The 23,589-nt window shown below is 39.6% G+C and overlaps 1 protein-coding gene across 3 annotated transcripts; it reads left to right on the top strand.

The window, feature by feature from the left end:
- Positions 1–2,909: 2,909 nt before the first annotated feature.
- WTAP (WT1 associated protein) lies at positions 2,910–23,105 on the top strand. Of its 3 annotated transcripts, XM_081856287.1 has the most exons (9): positions 2,910–3,539; positions 3,723–3,934; positions 7,779–7,816; positions 7,901–7,956; positions 8,544–8,602; positions 12,724–12,851; positions 14,579–14,757; positions 19,932–20,086; positions 21,909–23,105. In XM_081856287.1, exons 3-9 carry the CDS (start codon positions 7,787–7,789, stop codon positions 22,499–22,501), a joined length of 1,200 nt encoding a protein of 399 aa, XP_081712413.1. In that variant the 5' UTR covers positions 2,910–3,539; positions 3,723–3,934; positions 7,779–7,786; the 3' UTR covers positions 22,502–23,105. The 3 variants fall into 3 exon arrangements, with proteins under 3 accessions (XP_081712413.1, XP_081712414.1, XP_081712415.1); XM_081856288.1 differs by lacking the exon at positions 3,723–3,934; XM_081856289.1 differs by lacking the exon at positions 2,910–3,539 and having other exon boundaries at positions 3,666–3,934.
- The last annotated feature ends 484 nt before the right edge of the window (positions 23,106–23,589 follow it).

Here is a 23,589-nt window from a genome sequence, read left to right as displayed (position 1 = left end):
GAGTTTGACATCCAGTTGTGGTCCCACCACCAATGATAAAGCTGAATTTCACAGACCACCTGAATGGAGCTCCTAAGACTACCAGTGGCTCACAGAACACCATCTGAGAACCTCTGACACAAACATTATCCAAGATGACTGGATTGAATTATAACCCCCTTCACAGCAGTTACTCCTGTAACTACATATTTACACTGGGGCATTGTTTTTTGTGAGTTCCCTGCCACTATGTCAAGACTACTCCAGTCTCCAATGCTTTAAGAGCTATGAATTCCAGCTGTGGCATCTGCTTCACCTTTCTTGTGTCCTGATCTTATGAGTTATGACCACATATTATCTAATATCATTTGATACATATCCTCCAGGATTAATATTCCTTGTTTTGAGGCTGCCTTCATGAACAGTCGCCCACTGCCTGGACCTCCTATGAGTCTCTCCCTTTGCAATTGTTGACCACTTTTGACCTCTTTAGGCAACTCTGCTTGTCAGTAAAATTCTGAACAAGCTCATCTTATTGGCCCTGGTTCTGTTAAAAGTTGTTCATACCATGACCCACCTTGATACTGTTTTCAATCTTCACTTTTCTTCAACTGCCACATATAGCCTTCCTTTTGAATTTTTTTTTTTTTTAAAAAGAGAAAAGCGAAGTAATAGTTTCTGTGAGTACGCCTACAGCTTAAAGTGTAAATTTAACTATTCTCTCCTCCTTCATCCCTGTAATAAAACCTGGGAGTTGTAATGCCAGAGTAGTGCCGGGACCTCTGAGACACAATTCCCTCATATTTCTGTAGAGCTAGAATCTCCAGAGGACCTTAGCATCATCCATAACAGTTTAAGGTGGCAATGCTAAGTACCTTACCTGGGAGTAAATCTCATTGAACGTATTGATTTAGGGTCACTTCTGAGTGAATAAGGATGATATGTTTACACTTTGTCGTTTAATTAAACAATAGCACCACAGACACATGTGAAGATGCTCTTCCTGTTGCATCACCATCCTTAGCAGATACAAGTACGGAAACCCCATGATGAATTTAAAAAAAACCTGTAAGAATGATGCATAGGTGTATTTCAGATACTTTGAAATACTATTAGTGTTAGGTGGGGGCTTCCATGTCAACGTACTAATATTTACACATGGAAAACAAGATATTTCCACAGAATTACAACATGGATTGCTACTGTTAAGTAAACCCTGGTAATTCTACCGGGCCTATAGGGAACAGGCACACTTTTCCCCTTAAAAAAATGTGTGTGTGGAGTTAGTTAATTCCAGAGTTCTTTTTCTGTTCATAATATAGCAGATCTGCCCTCTAGTGATGAGTGTACTTTATTTATTTATTTTACTCCTGCCAACATGCTGGAGGCAACACTGCTAAGAAAACACAGAAAGGGTTGTTTTACAAAGGTTGAAACTACAATAAAACACTTTAAAAATTCCTTCTCACATTTCTTTGCATAATGCCCATTGCCATTGTTCACAAGTTACATTTGCCCCACTTTAAATGTCACACAGAATAATACACCGTATTTCTCAAAATTTTGTTAAGGTTCTTAAAAAAAGAGATAAGAGAGAACTGAACGGTTGGGAGGGAATTGAATTATATGCAATACTTACTTTTCCTTCCAACCCTAACTCAGGGCTAGACCGAAACATTTTGTTACCTGAAACAAAAGTACACGATGACATCCCTTACAGCAGCTGCTATAATTATAGATTTATAAGGGACCCTGAGGATTATCTAGTCTAACCCCCTGTAATATAAGAATGTGCAGCTGTCTGTTACGGGAATCAAACCTGCAATCTTGGAATTATGCCTCTTCTTCAATTCTAAATCCCAATTTGATTCCCACCAAATGTTTTTACAGAGATATCTTTGATCACAAGGCAGACAATACCCATGACCCCAGGACTGGCTCTGCTTAACCTGTACAGGATATACCATGAATTAGAAACAAAGAACTTAGAACCAATTTGTTAAGGACGACCATTGCCAGGACCGGTGGTATAGGGTGATCTGGCAGGTAGCAGTATTGGGGAAATTGACATGAAAATTGAAGATAGCAAGAGGCCAGGGGAAATATAGTAAATTTTATGCAGTCTGGGTTGACTTTACAGATTCTACAAAGAATGAGGCATATAGCAGAACAGTGCCTATGGCCTACAGCACAATTTGACTTGAATGAAGTACATACTTTAATTATTATTTTTTCTCCTCCCCGCCTGCTTTTGTATAAACCCTGCAGACCACTGATGCTGATACAATAACTTTTTAGCTGTGGACAACCATTCAAGTGATGGTGGCTAATATATATTAATTTGTGTTTGTTATACACTTTGACAAAGTGCTGTAGGGTATTCATAGATGATTCTCTGTATGTAGTTGGCTTATCTTCGTTTAAAATGGTTTTTAAATTTTTTTTTTTTTAAAGAAAAAGTGACAACTTTCACCTGTTGTTTTTGTTCCAACACTCAGTTTTGCCTCTGACCACAAAGACTGTTTCATAGCTATCAACCTTCCCTTTTTTTGCGGGAAATTGCCTTATTCCAGCACCGGTTCCCACTGCTATCCCGGATTGTTAGATACCCCATAGACTGTCCCCGGGACAGGTGAGGCTGCTGGTCCCTTATTTTCGAGGCTGCTTGATCCCTTATTTAGAAATCTGAAAGTTGACAGCTATGGACTGTTTAGCTAAGGTGGCTAACTTGAGAAGAATCCCTTTAAAAGATATTCTACATCCTGTGCCCGTGAATTCCATAAATTAATCGCAAATTCTATGAATGAATTTGTCAGTTCTAAAGTTAATGCCAATCAACTTTACCGGTTCCCTTCTAATTAACCTCATGGGTACAGAATGTATCACAGTTGCGAGTCCTGTACCCAACAGCTAAAAAGATACAACTTGTCAAGTTCCTGGATGCAAACATAATTCTGCAATTCCACTTATTTCAGTGGGAGTTACGGGCACTTCGTAACTCTAACCCAATATTACAGCCCGATCGCGTGCACGGGTAGGCGACCCTTCAATGCCACCGATTTCCAAATTCTGCATAGGAACGGACTCGACTCCTCCATTTTCACTCCTTCGGAAAATAAGCCTGTGGACTCAAAAGAAATTCCTGCGTAGGAATTTCACCGCCTCCGCCGCAACTATCTTTCTCCAGCAACATCAAGTCTCCTTCCGCCTCGCTCGGCCTCACTCCTGCAGGTGGTTAGACGGTGCGATTCCGAATCCTTCCGCCGACGCTACTACCCACCCTGCTTCCTCCCATCATGCTTTGCAACTGCGTAGAGACTGAAGCGGGGCATTCAGTCGTCGTCCCCCACTAACTTTGGCCGAATACCTACGTCTGACTCCACCCCCCTCCTCCGCGCAAACAGCGGCTCTTTCCCGCAGAGAGAACAGAAAAGCAGACTGAACCAAGGAAGGAGGGGGGGGGGAGGCAGTAGCGCCGTGCGAGGGAAGTAGTCCCGGCGCCAGGCGAAGCGCTGCTGCAGGGGCAGTTGCTCGCTCGCTCTCGCTCTCTCGCTGGGCCGGTAAGTGTTGATAAGGCGGCGCGAGGGAGCGCGCGGCCGAGGGAGGGGGAGGAGCCGTGGGTGAGTGGCAGCGGTTGGCTCGGCGCTGCGGGCGGCTCTGCCTTCTCGCTAGGACTAGGCGGGAGGCAAGGAAGGGGCGAGGCGGCGGCTCCTCTCATTTCCCTGTCCGGCGCCATTTTGTAGCGCAGCGAAGCAGCAAATAAAGAGCGGGGCGGGAAGCGAGCGTGGTGGTGCTGGCGCGGCGGCGACGGCGGTGTTGGCGGCGGCCTTCTCCAAGCAGAGGTGCTGCTGGGCCCGCTTGATTGATGCGACACGAGCCCCGGCGTGGAGGCACCCGCTGCAACCGGGAGACGACGACGACGACGCCGCCGCCTCGGGGCCGCCACGGGCGGGAGGTGAGTGGCGGCCTCTCTCCGCTTCCTCGCGCGCGGGCCGCATCCGCCCGCCGCAGTCCCCGCTACTACGGCTCCTGGAGAGACCCGAGGCTCGCCGGCCCTAAGCGGGAAGGGGCATCCATCCTACGGGCGGGGCGGGGAGCGCCTTCCCGGACTAGCGTAACTCGAAGCGGGGGGGGGGGGGCCTTAAACTCGGCGCCTTTTCCTGCGTTACGGGCATTTCCTCATGGCTGTCGTCACCCCCCTCAAAAAAGCCTCCACACACTCCCCCCCCCCCAAAGCGTTTTTCAGATAGCTTGTTTGGGACGGGCATCCTCTGCTCGCCTGTCTTGTTTACTATGGACCGGCCTTCGTAGACAGGAGCGTGGATACCCTGGGATTCTAAAATACTCGTTAGATGATTTCTTAATTACGAGGAGGCCTTTTATCCGTAAGACCTGAAAGGACTTGGCGACACGTTTTTATTTCTACGCCATTTGGATAGAGGGGGAATCGGAAGCCAGCCGTAGATGTAGATAGACAGGTAGATGCACACAGAGAGACATTCCCCACGCAGAATATGAAAGGTTATAAAGCTTTAGACTGCACTCCTCCTCTGCATTGGAGTCCGCGCCACTGTAATAAATGGGGCTTCGAAGTAAATAAGGATGGGATTGGACTGCAAGTCACATGGATGGGTTATTTAGGCTCGATTTGGCTCGCTAGAAAGTAATGGGTTCCTCAGATTGCAGGCATCACTACTTGGGGCAAGAGAGAAAGCAGGTTTGAACTGTCGCTGCTTAAAATAGCGATTTTATAAATAATTTAAAGTCAATAATTAGATTTTTAAAAAAACAAAACAAAACCCTGTTTGTTAACTTTTCCAAGCAAATGTAGGTTACACTTGCTTTCTAATCAAAAGTCTGTTTGAAAATACGGGTTTGGCAGTATACTTTTCCAAATTGTAAGGCTAAGGTGCAAACTTGCTCAGTGGTATCAATTTATTGAGAGTTCGGTTGCTCTTTGGGGAACGAAACAAGTACAGTATATGCTGTAACATCTCAAATGTTACAGATGCATTTCCAACGTAGAATTTGTAGACTGACTACTGGAAATATTTCTGTTCAAGCCAGTTTATATCCTTTGAGAACAATAAACTTTTACACAATGTGTCAGATTCTAAGGAGTCTACTGGGTGCCCCCTTCCCAAGGTAATTTTCAGGTGCAGTTTACAATGTCTGGATTGATTGCCATAACCAAAAATTTGATATCTGTCACAACTCACCAAGAGTTCACTGGTATACTAAGTTAAAACGTGAATGAGTTGACTCTAGAAGTAAATGCATTCATTTATACATAATAGGATGTGCATGGAACACTTAAACAGACAAGCACTTTCCTCATAACTGCCACCATATTTGTTTCAGCCTGGATTGCTCTGTTGCTTGGAGATGGATGCTTAGCTTAGATCAGAAGTGGGTCAGGGATGAGAGAATTTCTTCATAATACACTGAAAATAAAATCTAGTTACATGACAGCACAGTTGTCTATTTTCTTAAATACTATGAAAACTGACAAAAGATTTTACATGTGTGACTTGACAGAATCATAAAAGTTAAGATGACATACTTGAGTGTTTCAATTAAATACCTTTATATTTAACTTACATTTTGATGTTGAAACAGTTTAATTTGGTTATTTAATCAAATATAGTTAATAAAATGTATGCAAAACAGCGGAAATAATAATACTCACATGTCCTTGCATTCATGAGGTTGTTTGGGTATGAATATGGGGTTTGTTACTTTTGGAATGGTATCTAGTATGGATCTGATCACGTTCTGAAGGTGGAGTATGTGCACTGAACACTGCAGCTACAATGACTTAAGAGGGATTGATGCTTACTTGCAATAGAAAAATTGGAACTTATCGAGGATCACAGGGTGGTGTGCAACTTCACTAAAGCCATTGGCTAATATGAGTTATAGGTATGACTTCTTTCTATAGCCATCTTGAACACAGATATGATAATACAAAATCTGAGTTCACAAATCCTGAAAGAACAATTCGTTCTTATTGATCAGCTTTACACAATAACATGAAGCCATGAATAAAGACTGGTTTTATGAGTTACCTATATAAAAGGGATAGAGATCCGTGTGTGTGTGCGTGCGTGCGTGGAGATGAAAGTGGCTCTCTAGGCCTCTGTTTGGCCATCAGACCTCTCCCTAGGCCACATCCTGCTTTGCACTCTCCTCAAGTGTTTTTGCCTGTCATGAATGTATTCTTGAAGTCTGATAATGCCTGTTGCTTACCTGAATAAAGAACAGAAGGTATGTGAGTGTGTGCAGATGCTAGCCCACTGTACAAAGGCAAAATGTACATTTATTCCTTCTCTCACTTTTGCTTCAGGCCCTGACCACCACTGGCATGTAGCCCTCAGAAGGTTGCCCAGAGATATGGCCCCTTAAGACTTTAAAATAAATACTGTGATGAGTCTAGCTGAGGGAGACTTGGGGATTTAAAAACATATTGATTGCTCTTAGAAGTACCTGCTCTTTGCTAGTAATTTAAGGAAAATATTTTATCCTATATGGATTTATCAACATTTTAATCTGGGTGTTGCAAGACTCATTCATGATTGAATAATTCCCAAATAAAGTTGCAAAAGATTGATTGATTGATTGATTGATTGATTATTTTCCTATGCTGCTTTTCATTCAAATGAATCCCAGCAGCATACAAACAATACATAAAAATAACATCATAGAACATTACAAATACAGAATAAATCTTATATAATACTTAACAAATCAATGAAACAGTTACAAATCATCAGTAAAACAATTACCATCTATGAAACACTATTAACAAAAGAACTAAAAAAATAAGCTAAGCATCAAGTAAGATAAGTTCAGATTTTAAATTCAGCACAACATAGTGGTTCCCTGACTGTCTCTGAGGTAGGCGTAGTGCCAGTTAATTGCAGGAATACATTCAAAAGTGCCTTTTCCTGGAAAGTTCTTGCCAGAAAAACTTTGGAACAAGGACACGGTATAGCTGGAAACAGGGTGTCAGTGAAGATATGGGACAATAACTAATGATTAGATAATTGGTATCAATATTATTTACAAAGATTTTTGGCAATAGAGACATAACATGCATTAGATATGGAAAGCTTATAAATGTCAGAAAAAGTATTTGAATACAAAATAATAGTTGTGTTAATTGGACAAAACTCAGAAACCCAGCAGGGTCATAAGGTAGAGTACACGTTTTAAAAAATTAAAAAGTCATGGATTTCAGTAGGATTTAATTCAGATCATTTTCTCAGACTTTGCAGCAGATATGTATAAGCAGATACCTAGTACTGCTGTAAAAATGCTTAAACCAGTAACTTACATGTAAACCCTTTCTGTGCTGTGAAATGAGCTTTCTGTTAGCTGTAGTTACAGTTACACTCAACACAGGAGGTTGGATCCATATATTTGCTTTCTTGGACAGAAAGAACCCAAGATCCAGCAGAGGCTCTTGCTGGAAAAAGCAAGAGACAGTTTCAGCAGAGGAATTCCTGTAACTGCCATCACCATCTCCCAAGGACCCTCTGACCCAGTTTTTCAGGAGGGATTGGAGAAGTTGGCTCCCCACCTCCTCCAATGGGAGAATCTTTTGGGTGGTGATCTGCCCAGGGGTAGTCTGGATCTAATACATAGAGCCCAATTCTTCATAATTCTGGAAAGTACATAATGCTATGTTCAGTGGACTCAGTTCAGTTGGAGTGCATCATTATTTTCAGGTGGCATAAAAATGCTGGCTATGGTAGTAAGAGGACCAAATAATGATAGTGTTTGTTTCTTTTATGCAGAATTCACAATGACTAATGAAGAACCACTTCCGAAGAAGGTAAGCTTGAAAGCTGTAGCATTTGTATTTCTTTCTCACTATCGCATGAGGAAATAGTTGAACTTGATTATTTTTGTTCTGTAGGTTCGCCTCAGTGATACAGACTTCAAGGTTCTACCTAGAGAGGAGTTGATCTTAAGGTAAAGTGATAGGCTACCTTCTACTTAAAAACCATGCATCTCTTAACTGTTTCATTTTGAATAACTTCCATTTTCATGGTAACAGGGAACTAAAAAGCAATTTTAAGTTTAATGAGGTAGAAAGATTAACACTAAACCTTTTCCTACTGGCTGTGGAGAAAAAGAACATTGTTTATCCAAAGGCAAGTAGCTGGAAATTCTGCAGTTAGAATACAAAAAGGAAAAAAGTCATTTGATATACTTTCAGACTGTATAGAGAATTCCAGAGGAAAGAATGTAAGAGTATGACCAAGAGTCTGCACCTTGGCAGTCTTGGGTTTGTAACAGAAATAAACTCTCCATGTCTTTCACATATGAGGCTAGAAACTTGTTTTAATACTGCAGAAATGAAGGGTGGAAAGGTGCTTAGGGTGGTGCTAGATGTGAGATTGTCTATAGCTCATTGTTTTTGGTTGGAAAGAGCTTAAGATATTTAATGAATACCCTATTGTGTGTTTAAGTGTGATCTTGTCTGTACTCCCACTTTGCACCAAGCATGCCATAATTTAATAATTTAAGATTCAAAAACAATTTTCCTTCCTCATTAGGTGGAAGCAGTATGAAGCATATGTGCAAGCTCTGGAGGGCAAATATACAGACCTTAACTGTAAGTGGAAACTCAATTGCAAAATAGAAGTGATAATAAATAAAATAGTTTTTTTAAGAGGAAGCGGTTGGGTTTTCTGTACAGCTCAGAAAAGTATCTGAACAGCCCTTTAAGTAAGCTTGGTCAAGCTGATCCACAAACTGTTTAGAACTGTAGTTCCCTTCAAAGGTTTACTTTTATCTATCTACTTAGAGTTCAGACATATTAATGGCATTACCAGTTCAGTCACTCAGGCTTAAGTAACCTATCTCTGATGTACATTGTTCAAATTGATGTGTCACAAGCCACATTTTAAGTCATTGGTATACAGTGTTTACTAAGCTTAAATGTGGTTTATGTTTTTAAAAAACCCCAACAAAGAAACAAAACCCAGACATAAATAAAATATACACATAACTAGCAGCAGCTGGTGTAAGCTTCCTAATCTAGTCTCCTATCCTGCCATCCCTTTTGTACAAAAGTATTCCAGGTAACCCATAGGAGGAGGTGAGAAAGTGGCTGGCTCAAATTAATGTTAAAGGTTTTTGGTAGTCTTTTCAGAAGTTGTTGGTGTGTTAGAAGTGCCTCTGCTAAAGTTAAATGAATTCAGGAGATCTATGAGTGGGACTGGCGTTGGGTTTCCCATTGGGTATCTTCGTTAAGCCAGCACTTACTGTCTGCAGTAGTTTGGTTAACTGCAGTAAATGGAAACCCTTGCTTAAACTGATACTGTTGTAAGTGCTGTGGGTGCATCTGATAATTAAATACTTACTTTTGTTTCAGGAGGCTTAAGCAGGATTTCTGAAATGCTGTCATAAAATCACAGTGCTGTGACCTTGCCTGTAGCCATCATGTATGTTTTGTGGTCTCCTCTGCAGTCACAGCTAAAGACCAGTTTGAGAACTATGGTTTTAGACCAGCCTTCCCCAGCTGGTGCTGTCCATATATTTTTGGCTTCCAATCCTATCATTCCTGGTTATTGACTGCTGGTTGCGGTGGAGTAGTTTAAAACATATGGAGGGCACCAGGTTGGGGTATGCTGTTCTTGAAAAACATTAATATAGAATGAATGATAAAGTGTATCATATTTTGTGTATATGCATCTTCTGATCATTGTGGAATTCTTTAAGCCAATACGATGGGTTCTTGCTGTAAAGTCAGGTACGGGAAACCTGTGGCACTCCAGATATGGTCGTATGCTTCCCATCATAGGGTTGTTGGTTCTGCTGCCTGAGGCTGAGGAGAACTGGAGTCCAACAAAATCTTGGCGAGCCACAGTTTCTCTGTCAGTACCTGCTTATACAGATACAGATAAAATTACTTAAGAGGGGTTTTTTTAATCTTTGCAATCAGATTTGTTTGATTTGTTAACATAAACCCATTCAGTCAGAAAACATCAGTGTAAAGTGGTATTTAAGTAAGTGTTGTTGAACTCCTCTGTATCCTTGGGATTTGAGTTCAGGTTATTTTAAGCTATTTGAATGTCAAAATTGTCCCTCTGGAAAGAGAAGCTTGCCTTTACATATCCACCTTGGGATTAATACTGGGAACAACAATTGGGCACCAAAGAATAGTTGTACAGGTTACCATGAGATACCTCTAGAGTGACAAGCAAGCTTTTTTCTAAACACACCCAAGAGAGCGCTATCTCAAGTTTAATTATAATTATGAGTTTAATTATTGTTGACTGATATCAAACAAAATGCAGTTTGTAGAAAAGTTCAGTTCTTTTCTCCCAGTTGGGGTCTTGGGAAACTCCAAGCCGTTATTATTGGTGTGTTTGTACTGGCAGCAGAAAGTTTTTACCAGTTTTAGGACAAAGCTAAATACCAGACTATAGTTCTGTCACCCTCAATGTGCTGTCTCTGTCATCTGTAGATGTTAATAGATCCACAGCATGAATTTTGTTTGTGGGACACTGCAATCACAGTAATGGTCTAATCCCCTTTAAGTGCCTCTAAGTCCTTTAAACATGGCAACTGCTTTTCAGCTTTCTAGTTGTTATGGAGGTTATGTAATCTTCTATGAACTTAATATCCTTTGTTAATAGTTAAAACATGCTATGTTGGTGTCTCACGAATTTAACTCTACAAAAGCTTTTGCCTATATATATAGAGAGAGAGAGTGTGTTATTTTTTAAGATGGTACAATATTTTGTTGCAGGAGTAGGCTAACTTGAGCACCTAAAAAAATAAATCATTGCTTCTCACAAGTGTTGTTGTTTAGTCGTTAAGTCGTGTCCGACTCTTCGTGACCCCATGGACCAGAGCACGCCAGGCACTCCTGTCTTCTACTGCCTCCCGCAGTTTGGTCAGGCTCATGTTTGTAGCTTCGAGAACGCTGTCCAACCATCTCGTCCTCTGTCGTCCCCTTCTCCTTGTGCCCTCCATCTTTCCTAACATCAGGGTCTTTTCCAGGGAGTCTTCTCTTCTCATGAGGTGGCCAAAATATTGGAGCCTCAACTTCACGATCTGTCCTTCCAGTGAGCACTCAGGGCTGATTTCCTTAAGAATGGATCAGTTTGATCTTCTTGCAGTCCATGGGACTCTCAAGAGTCTCCTCCAGCACCATAATTCAAAAGCATCAATTCTTCGGCAATCAGCCTTCTTTATGGTCCAGCTCTCACTTCCATACATCACTACTGGGAAAACCATGGCTTTAACTATACGGACCTTTGTTGGCAAGGTGATGTCTCTGCTTTTTAAGATGCTGTCTAGGTTTGCCATCGCCTTTCTGCCAAGGAGCAGGCGTCTTTTTATTTCGTGACTGCTGTCTCCATCTGCAGTTATCATGGAGCCCAAAAAAGTAAAATCTCTCACTGCCTCCATTTCTTCCCCTTCTATTTGCCAGGAGGTGATGGGACCAGTGGCCATGATCTTCATTTTTTTGATGTTGAGCTTCAGACCATATTTTGCGCTCTTCTCTTTCACCCTCATTAAAAGGTTCTTTAATTCCTCCTCACTTGCTGCCATCAAGGTTGTGTCATCTGCATATCTGAGGTTGTTGATATTTCTTCCGGCGATCTTAATTCCGGCTTGGGATTCATCCAGCCCAGCCTTTCGCATGATGAATTCTGCATATAAGTTAAATAAGCAGGGAGACAATATACAGCCTTGCCGTACTCCTTTCTCAATTTTGAACCAATCAGTTGTTCCATATCCAGTTCTAACTGTAGCTTCTTGTCCCACATAGAGATTTCTCAGGAGACAGATGAGGTGATCAGGCACTCCCATTTCTTTAAGAACTTGCCATAGTTTGCTGTGGTCGACACAGTCAAAGACTTTTGCATAGTCAATGAAGCAGAAGTAGATGTCTTTCTGGAACTCTAGCTTTCTCCATAATCCAGCGCATGTTTGCAATTTGGTCTCTGGTTCCTCTGCCCCTTCGAAATCCAGCTTGCACTTCTGGGAGTTCTCGGTCCACATACTGTTTAAGCCTGCCTTGTAGAATTTTAAGCATAACCTTGCTAGCGTGTGAAATGAGTGCAATTGTGCGGTAGTTGGAGCATTCTTTGGCACTGCCCTTCTTAGGGATTGGGATGTAGACTGATCTTCTCCAATCCTCTGGCCACTGCTGCGTTTTCCAAATTTGCTGGCATATTGAGTGTAGCACCTTGACAGCATCATCGTTTAAAATTTTGAATAGTTCAGCTGGAATATCATCACTAGTCCCTAGAAATAGAAATGAAGCGTGGCATTCTGTGAAGTAGTTTCATTAGTGAAGGGACTTCTGGCTGTGCTTTGGAACTTACCCTCCCTTTTCTCTCCTAATCCGTTCAGGGGGTTCCAGCAACCCTCTGAAGCAAATTTCAGGAGGAAGTAGGGGAAGAGGAGAGGGAGGGGGAGTTCCTTTATAATAGACTACTGGTCCTACCTGTTGTTGACAGCTGACAGGAAAAAGGAAGGTAGAAAAAGGGTAGGAATCTCCTAATTGATCTTTGCTGTGTTTGTGCAGCTTTGCTTGCTGTAGAAGAGCTATTCCTTTCCCCGTTAAATTCTTGTATGTGGGTTTAGTTGATTCAATAGGGGAGCAGAAGCAAACAAATTTGATGGTCAAGTTGTTTTGCTTAGACAAAAATTTGGTTTAAGGTCTTTATAGGCTCCCACTAAAACTTTACTGTTTGCTTTGCCATTCAACAATAGCTAATGATGTAACTGGATTGAGAGAGTCAGAAGAAAAGCTGAAGCAGCAACAGCAAGAATCTGCTCGAAGAGAAAATATCCTAGTGATGCGGCTGGCAACTAAGGAACAAGAGATGCAAGAGTGTACTGTAAGTGAAGCTTTTCAACTTGTTGCAGATGAATGTGTCTGTGTTGATATATTTATTTTTAGCTTAACATCCTGTATGTGGAATACTATTAACATCCTGTGGTGTTTGCTTCAACTATCCTGTTGCATGAGTGTTTTTTTTTTCAGAGTCTTTTTGGTCAAAAGGCCACATTCCTGGCAGAATGAAAACTTTAATGAATCATGATGCCTTCATCTTTTTAAGTGGCTGAGAACTACACTAGATTAGTAGCAGACCTAAGCAAAGCATAGCTACTTTTAAAATAACAACAATAAAATGCTGTGCACATTTAATTCTGCTGTGATGCATAGGTAGCTGAAACAACTTCTGTGTAGCCAAATTGTGGTGGTGTATGGCGAAGATGACCCAGCTGTTCTGATCTATATATGTCTTCTCTACTTCCAAAGTGAGTTAATGGAGTCCCAAAGATATTTCAGGAAGCAGGCTCAGTATTTACTATTGTCTTCTGTACCTACAGTAAGAGGAACAGCACTTTTCGTTGTGAATGACTTCCTTCAAGTAATTTGTCGTTTTACTTAATTCACTTAATTTAGGTGTACCTGTATGAATGTAGAAGCAGAGCTTGGCTTCCCAGTTTGTGAATAGTTCTAGCAGACAAGACTAGGATATTGGTTGGCTTTGGGAAATATCACTGTGATTAGGGAGGTATTTCTAGCTATATGCCTATTTATGCTGCAGAATCTCAAACTTATCAGTCCATAGCTTGGGAGTTGATACATTTATGTTCATTACTTTTTGTGCAGTTTACTGCATAAATATTTTCAGATCAGAGATTGGCTAGCAGTTGCTTTGGCCACCTTTTCTGCAAGCTGTATTTCATACTTTTTGCCAAGCTATGTGGTTCTTAGCACTGATGTAGCTCCTTTAAAGCACTTTGAGATGGGGATTCTAGAAGAAGACAAAAGTTACTCTGATTTAGAACTTCCCAACTGATATCACAGTACCCGTGTTCATTGAGTAATAAATATTGGCAGAAGAAAATGTGTTAAGTAGAATTTTCTCTAATGTAGTATTCATTCAAATAACAATGAATTTTGAAGAGATCTGTCCTGCAAGTTCATATTTCCTCTAAGATAGGTAAAAAAAATGGTTTTAAAAATTCTACCCCCCCAAAAAAGGATCAAAGCCACATATTTATTGGCCAGTCAAATGTCTCTTTGATGTTACCTGCCTTTTTACAGAAGTGCATGCAAAGATGAAAACTACTGCCAATGTTAGAGAACTTGATGTAAGCCTACTAGTTACTACTAGTGCAACTTAAAATTGAGTTGAGAACAACTTATAGCTCTGGCTTTTGAGGAGCTTAAAGTGTAAAATTACAAATAAAAGGCATATGTAGATTCATTTATTTTATAAAATGTGTATACCGCTTGATTGTGGTGGATGATCTGAAGGTGCTATGGGTTAAATTTTTGGAGTAGTTCCTGGAGGTTGATACAGAGATGATAAAAAAAAAATCCTAGGAACCCAGTATGCTGGTGGAACAAACACAAAATTGCCCTGTTCTTTGGATCCATTCTAAGCATCCAAATTCCGTGCATTCCTGTCAGTTTCGGTGTTCAGTTGTATTCAAGAAAATGTTATATTATGAGATCCTTATTGTATGGGGGTATCAGACTGAAATGGGTTAAGTTGGCTCATGAAAGCTTATAAATGCCAATGTAATCATTTTACCCCCTTTTATGCAGAATCAGATCCAGTACCTCAAGCAAGTCCAGCAGCCAAGTGTTGCTCAACTGAGATCAACAATGGTGGACCCAGCCATCAACTTGTTTTTCCTAAAAATGAAAGCTGAACTGGAACAGACTAAAGACAAACTGGAACAAGCCCAAAATGAACTGAGTGCCTGGAAATTTACACCTGATAGGTAAACAAAACATACTCCCCAGTCAAGACTTCCCTGACAGAGAATGCTTTGGTGGGACAACCACGTACTCGTTTCCACACCAAGACTCAGACGTTTTGAGCCAAAAGCCACATTCTTATACTGTCCAGCTTGTAATGCTTAATGTAAAACTTATCAGATGAACCTTGTGTTTCAGCTTTTCCCCCCCTTTGCTTCAGAGGCCTGACAGCGTCGGACTATTCTGAAGAAGTGGCCACCTCAGAAAAAGTGCCCTTTCTAGAACATGTAGACATTTGCGAAGTGGTTCTGTTTGAAGAAAATAGAGGGAGAAGCAGAAGTCTAAAGTCTGTGGCACACTATGTCTACAGACAGTTTGGAGGAGAACCTAGAGATTTTAAATCATGAATTGATCATGTCAAATTCGAGTAAAACATTAAAATGGAATATGCTTCGCTCTTAACCCTAAACCTAGTGACTTAGAGACTGATTAAGTCAGTTTTGCCAATAAGACTGTGGACTTCCTCCTTGTTCACTGAACTGCTGGGTCAAAACTCAATGAGGTGAATTTTGTTTAAATCACATTTGGTAATCGGCTTTGAATAGCTGTGAGAACACGCACACAGTCAGTGTTGATTTTTCCTAGCATTTGGGTTCCATAGGACTTCAGTGAACCTTTTCATGGCTTTGAATAACAAATTGTTCTGTGGATGGCTGGCAATATGTGAACTCCTAAATCTAGTACTGTACGTATAGTTGCAATTTAATTACATCTTCCTAACCTTGTTGAAGCAGTTGTGTACATCCTGGATCTCAACTAGTATATCTAACCCCAAACTAGTTGTGATTCTTTTACTGCCCTTATCCATGCAGAAGTGCCATTCATAATTTTTATCCTGAGACACTATGTGCAGGCTATGCAAGGTGCTGCAGTAGTAGTTACTTTCAGAGTTTGTTTGGGGCATTTGCATTCCACTGTATAACTAGTTTTTGTACTGCAGCCTTCTATAAAATGTGCCTTGAAATAGTTGTACTGCATAGTTCAGGGGACACTGCTGTTCGTACTACTGTATGGGAAGCTTTCATGTAGTATGAATATAAATATGTAGAACAGGCTGCTACTTGATTTTGTCCTGTTCTCTGGAAGAGAGATGATGTTGAAGCAAATTGCATGCATCCCACTGGTTGGCATCAGTTCAGAAGAGTTGATACTTTTTGATGCCTCATCATGTCCCAAGTGATTTCCAGGAATGGTAGTCTGGGACAGTTTAGTGTGCATTCTTGAGGTCACAATGGAAAGACTGCCGAATATAATTGAACTATAATAGTCAATATATAATAACAGAAAGAAAATTAAGGACTGTTTCATAGCAGGTAAAATATAAGAACAAATATTTTAATGTTCCAGTTCCAGCATTCCCAATGCAGTACTGGTTGAGTTAAATAAAAGATACTTCTAAGAAGTACTTTTTAGCTCTGCTTTAGATAATTATTACAGCATATGAAATGTGGTAGTATATGAAGCTTTGTCCATTATTGAGTCTACATCGAAAGAAAACCTTGAAGCAAAAACAAATTGCATCTTTCAAACATCTTGGGGTGATGCTATGGAAAATCTTTTAAAGGTCTAGCATCAAAACAGAGGTAAGACCAACAGAGAAAACAGCAAAAACTGTCTTAATATGTTGCAACTGACTTTGTAAAACTTGTTAAATGTATAATCAAAAATCATTTCTCATAGGTATGTTTTAATTGTGGGATGCCATACAGATTATTTGTGAACTTTAGCTTAATCAATTCATGTTTGGATAGAGGATGGTGACTTCAAATGTTTTTGGGTTCTTAAGGTGACATGAACCTAAGTATGAACTTACTTCGTTTTCACTTCAAATAGACATCTGGAAAAAATAAGTTTTGCTTGATTTTTAGAAAAATGAGTATCTTAGTCTTGAACAGGTCTTTGATATATACATATTTCCACTTACTGTGAAATCGCGTCCCTTTAAACATTTAAGTTTTATTTGATATGCCTTACAATTGACTTTGCTACACATTTTAAAGCTCTAAGGGGTGGGATCTTAATTTATCCCTTTCAAGAAATATTTTCATCATTTGTCTTCCATGTGTTTTGCCAAAATTTCTTTTTGACTTGATACTTGAAAGTACTAGCTCACTCTTCTACAGATTAATGTGGTTCTGAAGGGTCAAAGGAACAGTTCTTGTATTTGCACATCACTTTTTGTGGATCATTGTCTGTGCTCAAGAGCTGACTGTTTCAACAGTGTTTTAAGTATTGTATTGCATTGTCCTTGTTCATAGGATTCCAGATAAAGTGGGGGAAATCACTGAATGCTATATTTTAACTGTCACTGATACCACACATAATATCCAATAGTGATGCTAATTATGGGGGTGGCATCATTGAGGCTTCCTAGTTAACAGGAAAATGCTTAAAAATTATAACTTTACCAGAATATTTGATTTGTTAAATAGGTGGTAGCTTTCATTGCAGCAGCATCCTGCAATTCTGTTAGCTTGTTACTGTTGTTGCCATTCTCACCCATTTATAATCTCTTTCTTGACAGAAATAGTTTCTTGATTTTTTTATACGAGACAGTAGTTTGGTGAACATAAGCAGCAACTTAAATTCCTATGTAGGTTCTTAAAGAGATTATGTTGTGCTGGAGGTGGACATGAAGAATGCATCATGGATATTCTGAAATGGCTGAAATTCTTGAAGGCACAGGCCAAGATCCAAAGAACCATCCTTCAAAGAGTTTGAGGGTTTTGACTTTTTTTTTCTTGAACCAAAGCCTCATATAATGCAAGGGATGATTTTGAAACTGAGAAGAGTTTCAGAAATTAATGAGGGCTGTTATTAAAGAAAATTTAAAAAAATCAGGAGCTGTTCAATCCCCTCTTGTATACTTAAAGCAGCTCTTTGGATCCTGGCCATCAGCTTTGTGTGATAACCAAGGGTCACTTCATGCAAATTGTTTTCTGTATTGATCATTGTTTCCATGTAGAAAAAATAGGTATATGCCATAACATGTGATGCATACTGATATGTACTTCAGCACATGCACACTTAGCATGTGTGATTAGCAGTGGGTTCCGTGTATTCAGAACACATGCACATGTCATATTATGGTGTAAGGTTAGTTTTCCTATGTGGAACAGGTTTATGTAGGAAAATGCCTTGTGTGAAGTACCCTTCTATGTCTTGAATTATAGCAGAGAACACTTGCAAACGTTGAACTTTTATTTAGCCACGATTGCAGTATGAACAGGCAAAAAAGCTGAGAATTGGGTGGTGAAACAGTTACATATCTGCTTAAAGTTTTGGGGTAGGTGCATACAGGATTTGCAAGGAATACATATTAAGGAAAATGAAATGTTAACGTAAATTTGCTGGGATTATAGTAGATCCATATAGGTAAGCTTCAAGAATATGTGTCCCAGCCAGAGAAAAATAGGTAATGTAAGTGACAGGAACCTTTATAGAGAACAACATATTTTAAAAGGATAATAAATTGTGCAGACACAGTCAGGTTCTAAATTTTGTTCTAATACTGTTCTTGCATCATATGTCACATTTTCATAGCTTACCTTGTTCATGAAACTATTAACTGCAATTTTTAAGACCCATGATTTTATTTCATACAAATTTTGAAGCTGTATTTGTTTCCTTTAGTTTTGGAATCTTCCTTGCATTACTAAGGTCTATAATATCTTAGGTAGAAGTCCCCCCCAGCCCTTCTATCAGAATGGGCTCTTCTGCCTGCAAAGCATCTTCATATCACTGAGCAGTGTATCCTTTTGCCATATGCTATCACATGATGTCTGAAACTGCAGTGTTTCATGTAAAACACAGCTGCATGTTTTAGTTAGACAAAACATGGAAATGCCTTTTAGTATATGTTGAGTGGTTTTCCTGAACTGAAACAAGATTGCATAAATCCTGGACATGTAAACAAAAGTGTATATATAGCATATTATTTGTGCATTTTTGTGTGAAGTCACACAGAAAGAAAGCAACTAGCTCTCACAGTTCTATAAATTAGATCATGCGCATTAATCAGTTATATGCTAAAATATGTAAGACAGTGGCATGATCTAGCTGCTTCTGTTTGTGGAAAGTATATTGTAACTTATTTGCTAAACACCCTGCAGTGTGCTGCTTAACTCCTGCAGATCACTTACACATAGTGGCCACAGCTCTGTGGACTCGTGGCTATGGTGCTGCTCTGGCAGAGTAGCCTACACACTATGATGACTTACCAGAAATGGTAAGACTGCATTGCAATGTGTTGCATTGCTCATCACAGGAGCAGCATACCTAGCACAACACTGAAAGAGGATTAAAATAAATTTCTTGATGAGCCCCTTCTGAATCATATCTCAGTCCTTTGGATTGGATCCAAGCCCATTTAAATGGGACAAGTTGGGTATTAATAAGTCCCATTGATTTTACTCGATCTCTAAGCATGACTAAAACCTCTCCTCCCCCCCCTTTATTGGTACTCTGCGGTTGTGTCATTTTTTCCTAAGGTTTTGGATTCTTTTCTGCTCATTTGCATTCTTGGTATGGCAAGTTTGCCTTTTGTAAAGCATTATTATGCAACATGATGTTAGAGTCATGCAATTTTGCATATAGTCATGACTAGAGCCTCCAGTATATTGGTAAAATGAGATTGTTCATTGCTTGCAAGCCAGATCATTGACTATACTGGGTTCTAGCCAGTGCTAGTCCTGCTCAAAGTAGACCCATTGGAATTAATGGCCATGATTAATTTCAGTGAGTCTACTCTGATTAGGACTTCGTTGGATGCAACCCATTATGTCCAACACTGCTTTATTTCTCCCACCTCCCCTTCCTTAGAGGCACAGCTAAGTTCATTTTCTTTTGAAAATTGCTTCATGCTGTAGTTGGAGTATAAGAACAACAAAAGTCATTCGATCATTTAAAATGTTCAACTGTAGAACTTGCCTTTCAGTTTCTCGGAACAGGGCCAGAAGATCAGCAGACGATGATGGATCAGCCTCTGGTATCTATAGGGAGACTTTGTACAATGACAACTGGCAGTAAGATACTGTAGCGTGACACATACAGGAATACCACTTCAGTAACTACTTTTAAAAAGGGAGATGAGAGAATATTGTCTTCATTTTGTGATAGATGGCTCTTTCCTTTACAGCCAAACAGGCAAAAAGTTAATGGCGAAGTGTCGAATGCTTATCCAGGAGAATCAAGAACTTGGAAGGCAGCTGTCCCAAGGACGTATTGCACAACTTGAGGCAGAGTTGGCTTTACAGAAGAAATATAGTGAGGAGCTTAAAAGCAGTCAGGATGGTAAGGGTTTTTTTTAATAAAGAAAATAGAAAAAGTGCCTTTTATCTGTAGGCTTCACCAGTTAATGTTATGATGTGGGTATTATGTTTCCACTGTAGAGCATGTTTAAACATTATGAATAAAGGGATAATTTCAAGCTCATTTAATCAAATTCCATGGAAGCACAAAAAATTAAACATAAAGCTAGTTTTTCATGAAGGTAAATGTAGTGTGACATGTGAAATAACAGATTGACTAGAATATGAAGGAATTCCACTAGGAAATAGTCACGTGTGACTACTTGCATATGTGTGTGTTTGATAATTTGCCCTCCAAGGGTGCTGTGGACTTTATTCTAAAACAGAAGCCTTCTTTGCTACACAGCAGAAGACTAATTTGAAATTGAGGAAAGTACAACAGCATTATGTGATAAAACATGGTGGTCTGCTTTTCATTGTAAAGCAACCCAAGCCCCTTTTGGTGGCAGACAGGCACACGGGTACCTAAAGTAGTTATCAGGATCACAGAGTTTGCTTTATAAATTTTGTTCTGGCCCAGTTCTGACCAGCACACTTCCAGAAGAAGTCATACAAAGTTAAAATTAGTATCTAATTTATTATTATGAATTTTACCTTCAGTTGTAGATAGATGTCTTGAGTTAGAGACATGGCGTGCTTTGGTATAATGCTAGCACTTTGTATCACAACTAGCGGAAACTTTTGCTGTAGGGATTACACGGATTTAACCCTTCATTGGAAATAGTTTTGGGGGCAAGTTGTAGGATTGTAGGCACTAGAGAAATTAAATTGCTCTTGACTGGGTATTGAAATTTTCTAATAATAGAAAATACCGAAAAAATCACGATTGTATGTTTGTGGAATGAAGTTGTTATTGCTAATGTTTGCCTGTGTTGGCATACTTGTTAGTATCATTCTATCAGGCTGGTGATGAACAGCAAACTTCCAAAGAGAATGTTGATATTACATTTATTCATATTGCCAAATATGTATGAACCATAGCTGTCAACTTTTCCCTTTTCTTGCGAGGAATCCTATTCTGAATAAGGGAATTGCCTTTTAAAAAAGGGAAAAGTTGACAGCTATGGTATGAACACTGTGAGTGAAGTTTTTTTAAATGTACAGTTAGTGATTATATACTACATAGGTTTTTATATGAGGGATCATGGTACAGAAACATTACTGGTGCAAAAACAGAACATTATTTGCCATGGAACCCCAGTTTTCCCCACTTCCAAAGATAGCATAGAAGATCATGCAAATTAATACGTATAAATGTGGTGATGTATGCTAAGAGTAAATGTTTTAAGGCAAAATGCCCAGAAGTTATAAGGAAGACACATGTAACCATGCAGGTTGGGACTGCCATCCCTTAACCTTGGAGCTTTTGCAGATATCTTAACAAATCAATAGCTGTAACAGTTTTTTCCCCTTGAAGAATCTTTGCCTGATAATGCATTTGGGCCCTGGTGCAAAATTCTTTGCATTTGGATTTGCTTGAACTTGCTGCTTCGTTTATAATCATTTTGGTAGGCATATTGAGATTAAAACAAACATTCTATGAAATGTCTTCTGCTCTGTATTTTTCTCTAGTTCTTTTTCTTTGTATATGCCCATGAGTGTGTGCTACCCATTGGGTTGTGCTGTCCTACCATGGGATGTGGAAGTTATTTTTTTGGAGCTCTGTATTGGCTATGTAGATTAGGAAAAATATGTACACAAAGCCATCAACATATGGATATGTTATTAACTAAGTTGAGGTAGTTTTAGGATACATAAATGAGCTATTTTAAGTGTATGCTCCAAATGTGTTTTTCTTCATGTAGAACTGAATGATTTCATCATCCAACTTGATGAGGAAGTAGAAGGTATGCAAAGTACCATTCTAGTCCTACAGCAACAATTGAAGGAGACTCGCCAGCAGTTGGTTCAGTATCAGCAGCAGCAGCAGCAGCAGTCACAAACCTCAGCCCCAGGTAGCAGCCGGACTCCAACTTCAGAAACTGCAGACCAGGGAGAAGCCATGAGCAAAGACTGCAGTCGTATGGCAAATGGACCAAGCAATGGCAGCTCGTCTCATCAGAGGACAGCTGGGCCTGGTTTTTATAGAGAGGGCAGTGGAACAGAGGATGACTTTCCACCCTCACCAAGCAATGGTAATAAGCTTTCCAACCACTCTGAAGATAGAACTGGCAGAGGATCTGGTAGCTATATAAATCAACTCAGTACTGGGTACGAAAGTGTAGACTCTCCCACTGGTAGTGAGAATTCTCTAACTCACCATTCAAATGACACAGACTCCAATCACGATTCTCAAGAGGAGAAAACAGTCAGTGTGAAAGGTAACAGAACTGCGGGGTCTCGTCATGTTCAGAATGGTTTGGACTCAAATGTCAATGTACAGGGTTCAGTTTTGTAACCTTTTTTCTGCAACATTTTTATATAGTGTCATTTAAATTGGGAGAAGAAACTGTCCAGAACTGTTCAGATTAGTGCATATATGTCACAATTCTGCCTTTGTGGGTTTTTTGCTTCGATACCTCTGCCACTTCTGAAATTTTAACAATTACATTGAATGTTGCTAAAAGGATGTTTGTGTAGGCTCAAGATATTTTTGAGTTAATGTGAAGTTGAAACGAATTTTATTTCCAGGTATAACACAATGATGTCTGTACAAATCTGTGTATATCTAGAACTTGTGCTGCGTAAGGGCATTCTTTACTCATACTGTTATAACACTCAAATTGTCATAATAGTTGTGAGGTAATGACTGCCAAGTTTGCCCAGTACAGTAGTTTTATAACTAAAATGAACTTGGTGAAGGAGTCCTGTAGTAGTCTGTGTTCCAGTTTTGCCACCATGCATCTGTGCGTTCTCTTTAGGTGACCGAATGTTTAAGAATTTTGTGTGCATAGTTACTCGGTTTAAGAACTGTTGTATCCTGTTAATGCATATTGCTCTGTGACTCCAATATTATCTTAACTGTACTGACCAAACCTAAATAAAGATTTTTAATAATGTAATTTATTTAGTCCTTCTGTGTTTGTCTTGTGCAGACTTGTTGGGCTTTTCTTTACTTCAGTTTATATAGAACCCTTCATTATAATATGCTGTCTTCATTGTAATAGATAAAAGCATGTACTTGAAAGTCATTTAAGCTTTATAGTGCTCTTATCAGTATACAGTATGTGGCCCCTTTCTCATAGTGAATGTACAGCTCTTGCCACTGAAGTTTTTTTTTTAAAAAATGCAAGTGGTACATTTTGCTGTGGTCATGAAGTATTGACAAAAAATATAGTTGCCTCAGGAATGTGCTTAAATGAAGTGACTGAAAATTTTCCATAGTGGAAATCCATAGATGTGCTTATCATGGGATAAAGAGGACATCTAAGCATTTTCTGTGGGAGAATTGGAATTCTGAATTGCTGGTTTAAACATCAACCATCCTCTTTAAGTGCATTTAACTAGAATGGATATGTCAAACACTGTCACAGTACAATTTTTGCT

The sequence above is a fragment of the Podarcis erhardii genome (assembly GCF_964252035.2).
Source record: "Podarcis erhardii genome assembly, chromosome: 3".
Taxonomy (NCBI): Eukaryota; Metazoa; Chordata; class Lepidosauria; order Squamata; family Lacertidae; genus Podarcis; species Podarcis erhardii.
Note: the sequence above shows the minus strand (reverse complement) of the source record. Positions and strands in the feature narration are given on the sequence as shown.

Bases quoted from the DNA above. Each gene is read 5' to 3' on its own strand.
- WTAP (XM_081856288.1), top strand. From the start codon at position 7,787: ATGACTAATGAAGAACCACTTCCGAAGAAG. The intron at 7,957-8,543 runs GTAAAGTGATAG...CTTCCTCATTAG, and splicing joins AGAGAGGAGTTGATCTTAAG to GTGGAAGCAGTATGAAGCAT. The intron at 14,758-19,931 runs GTAAACAAAACA...TTTCCTTTACAG, and splicing joins TGGAAATTTACACCTGATAG to CCAAACAGGCAAAAAGTTAA.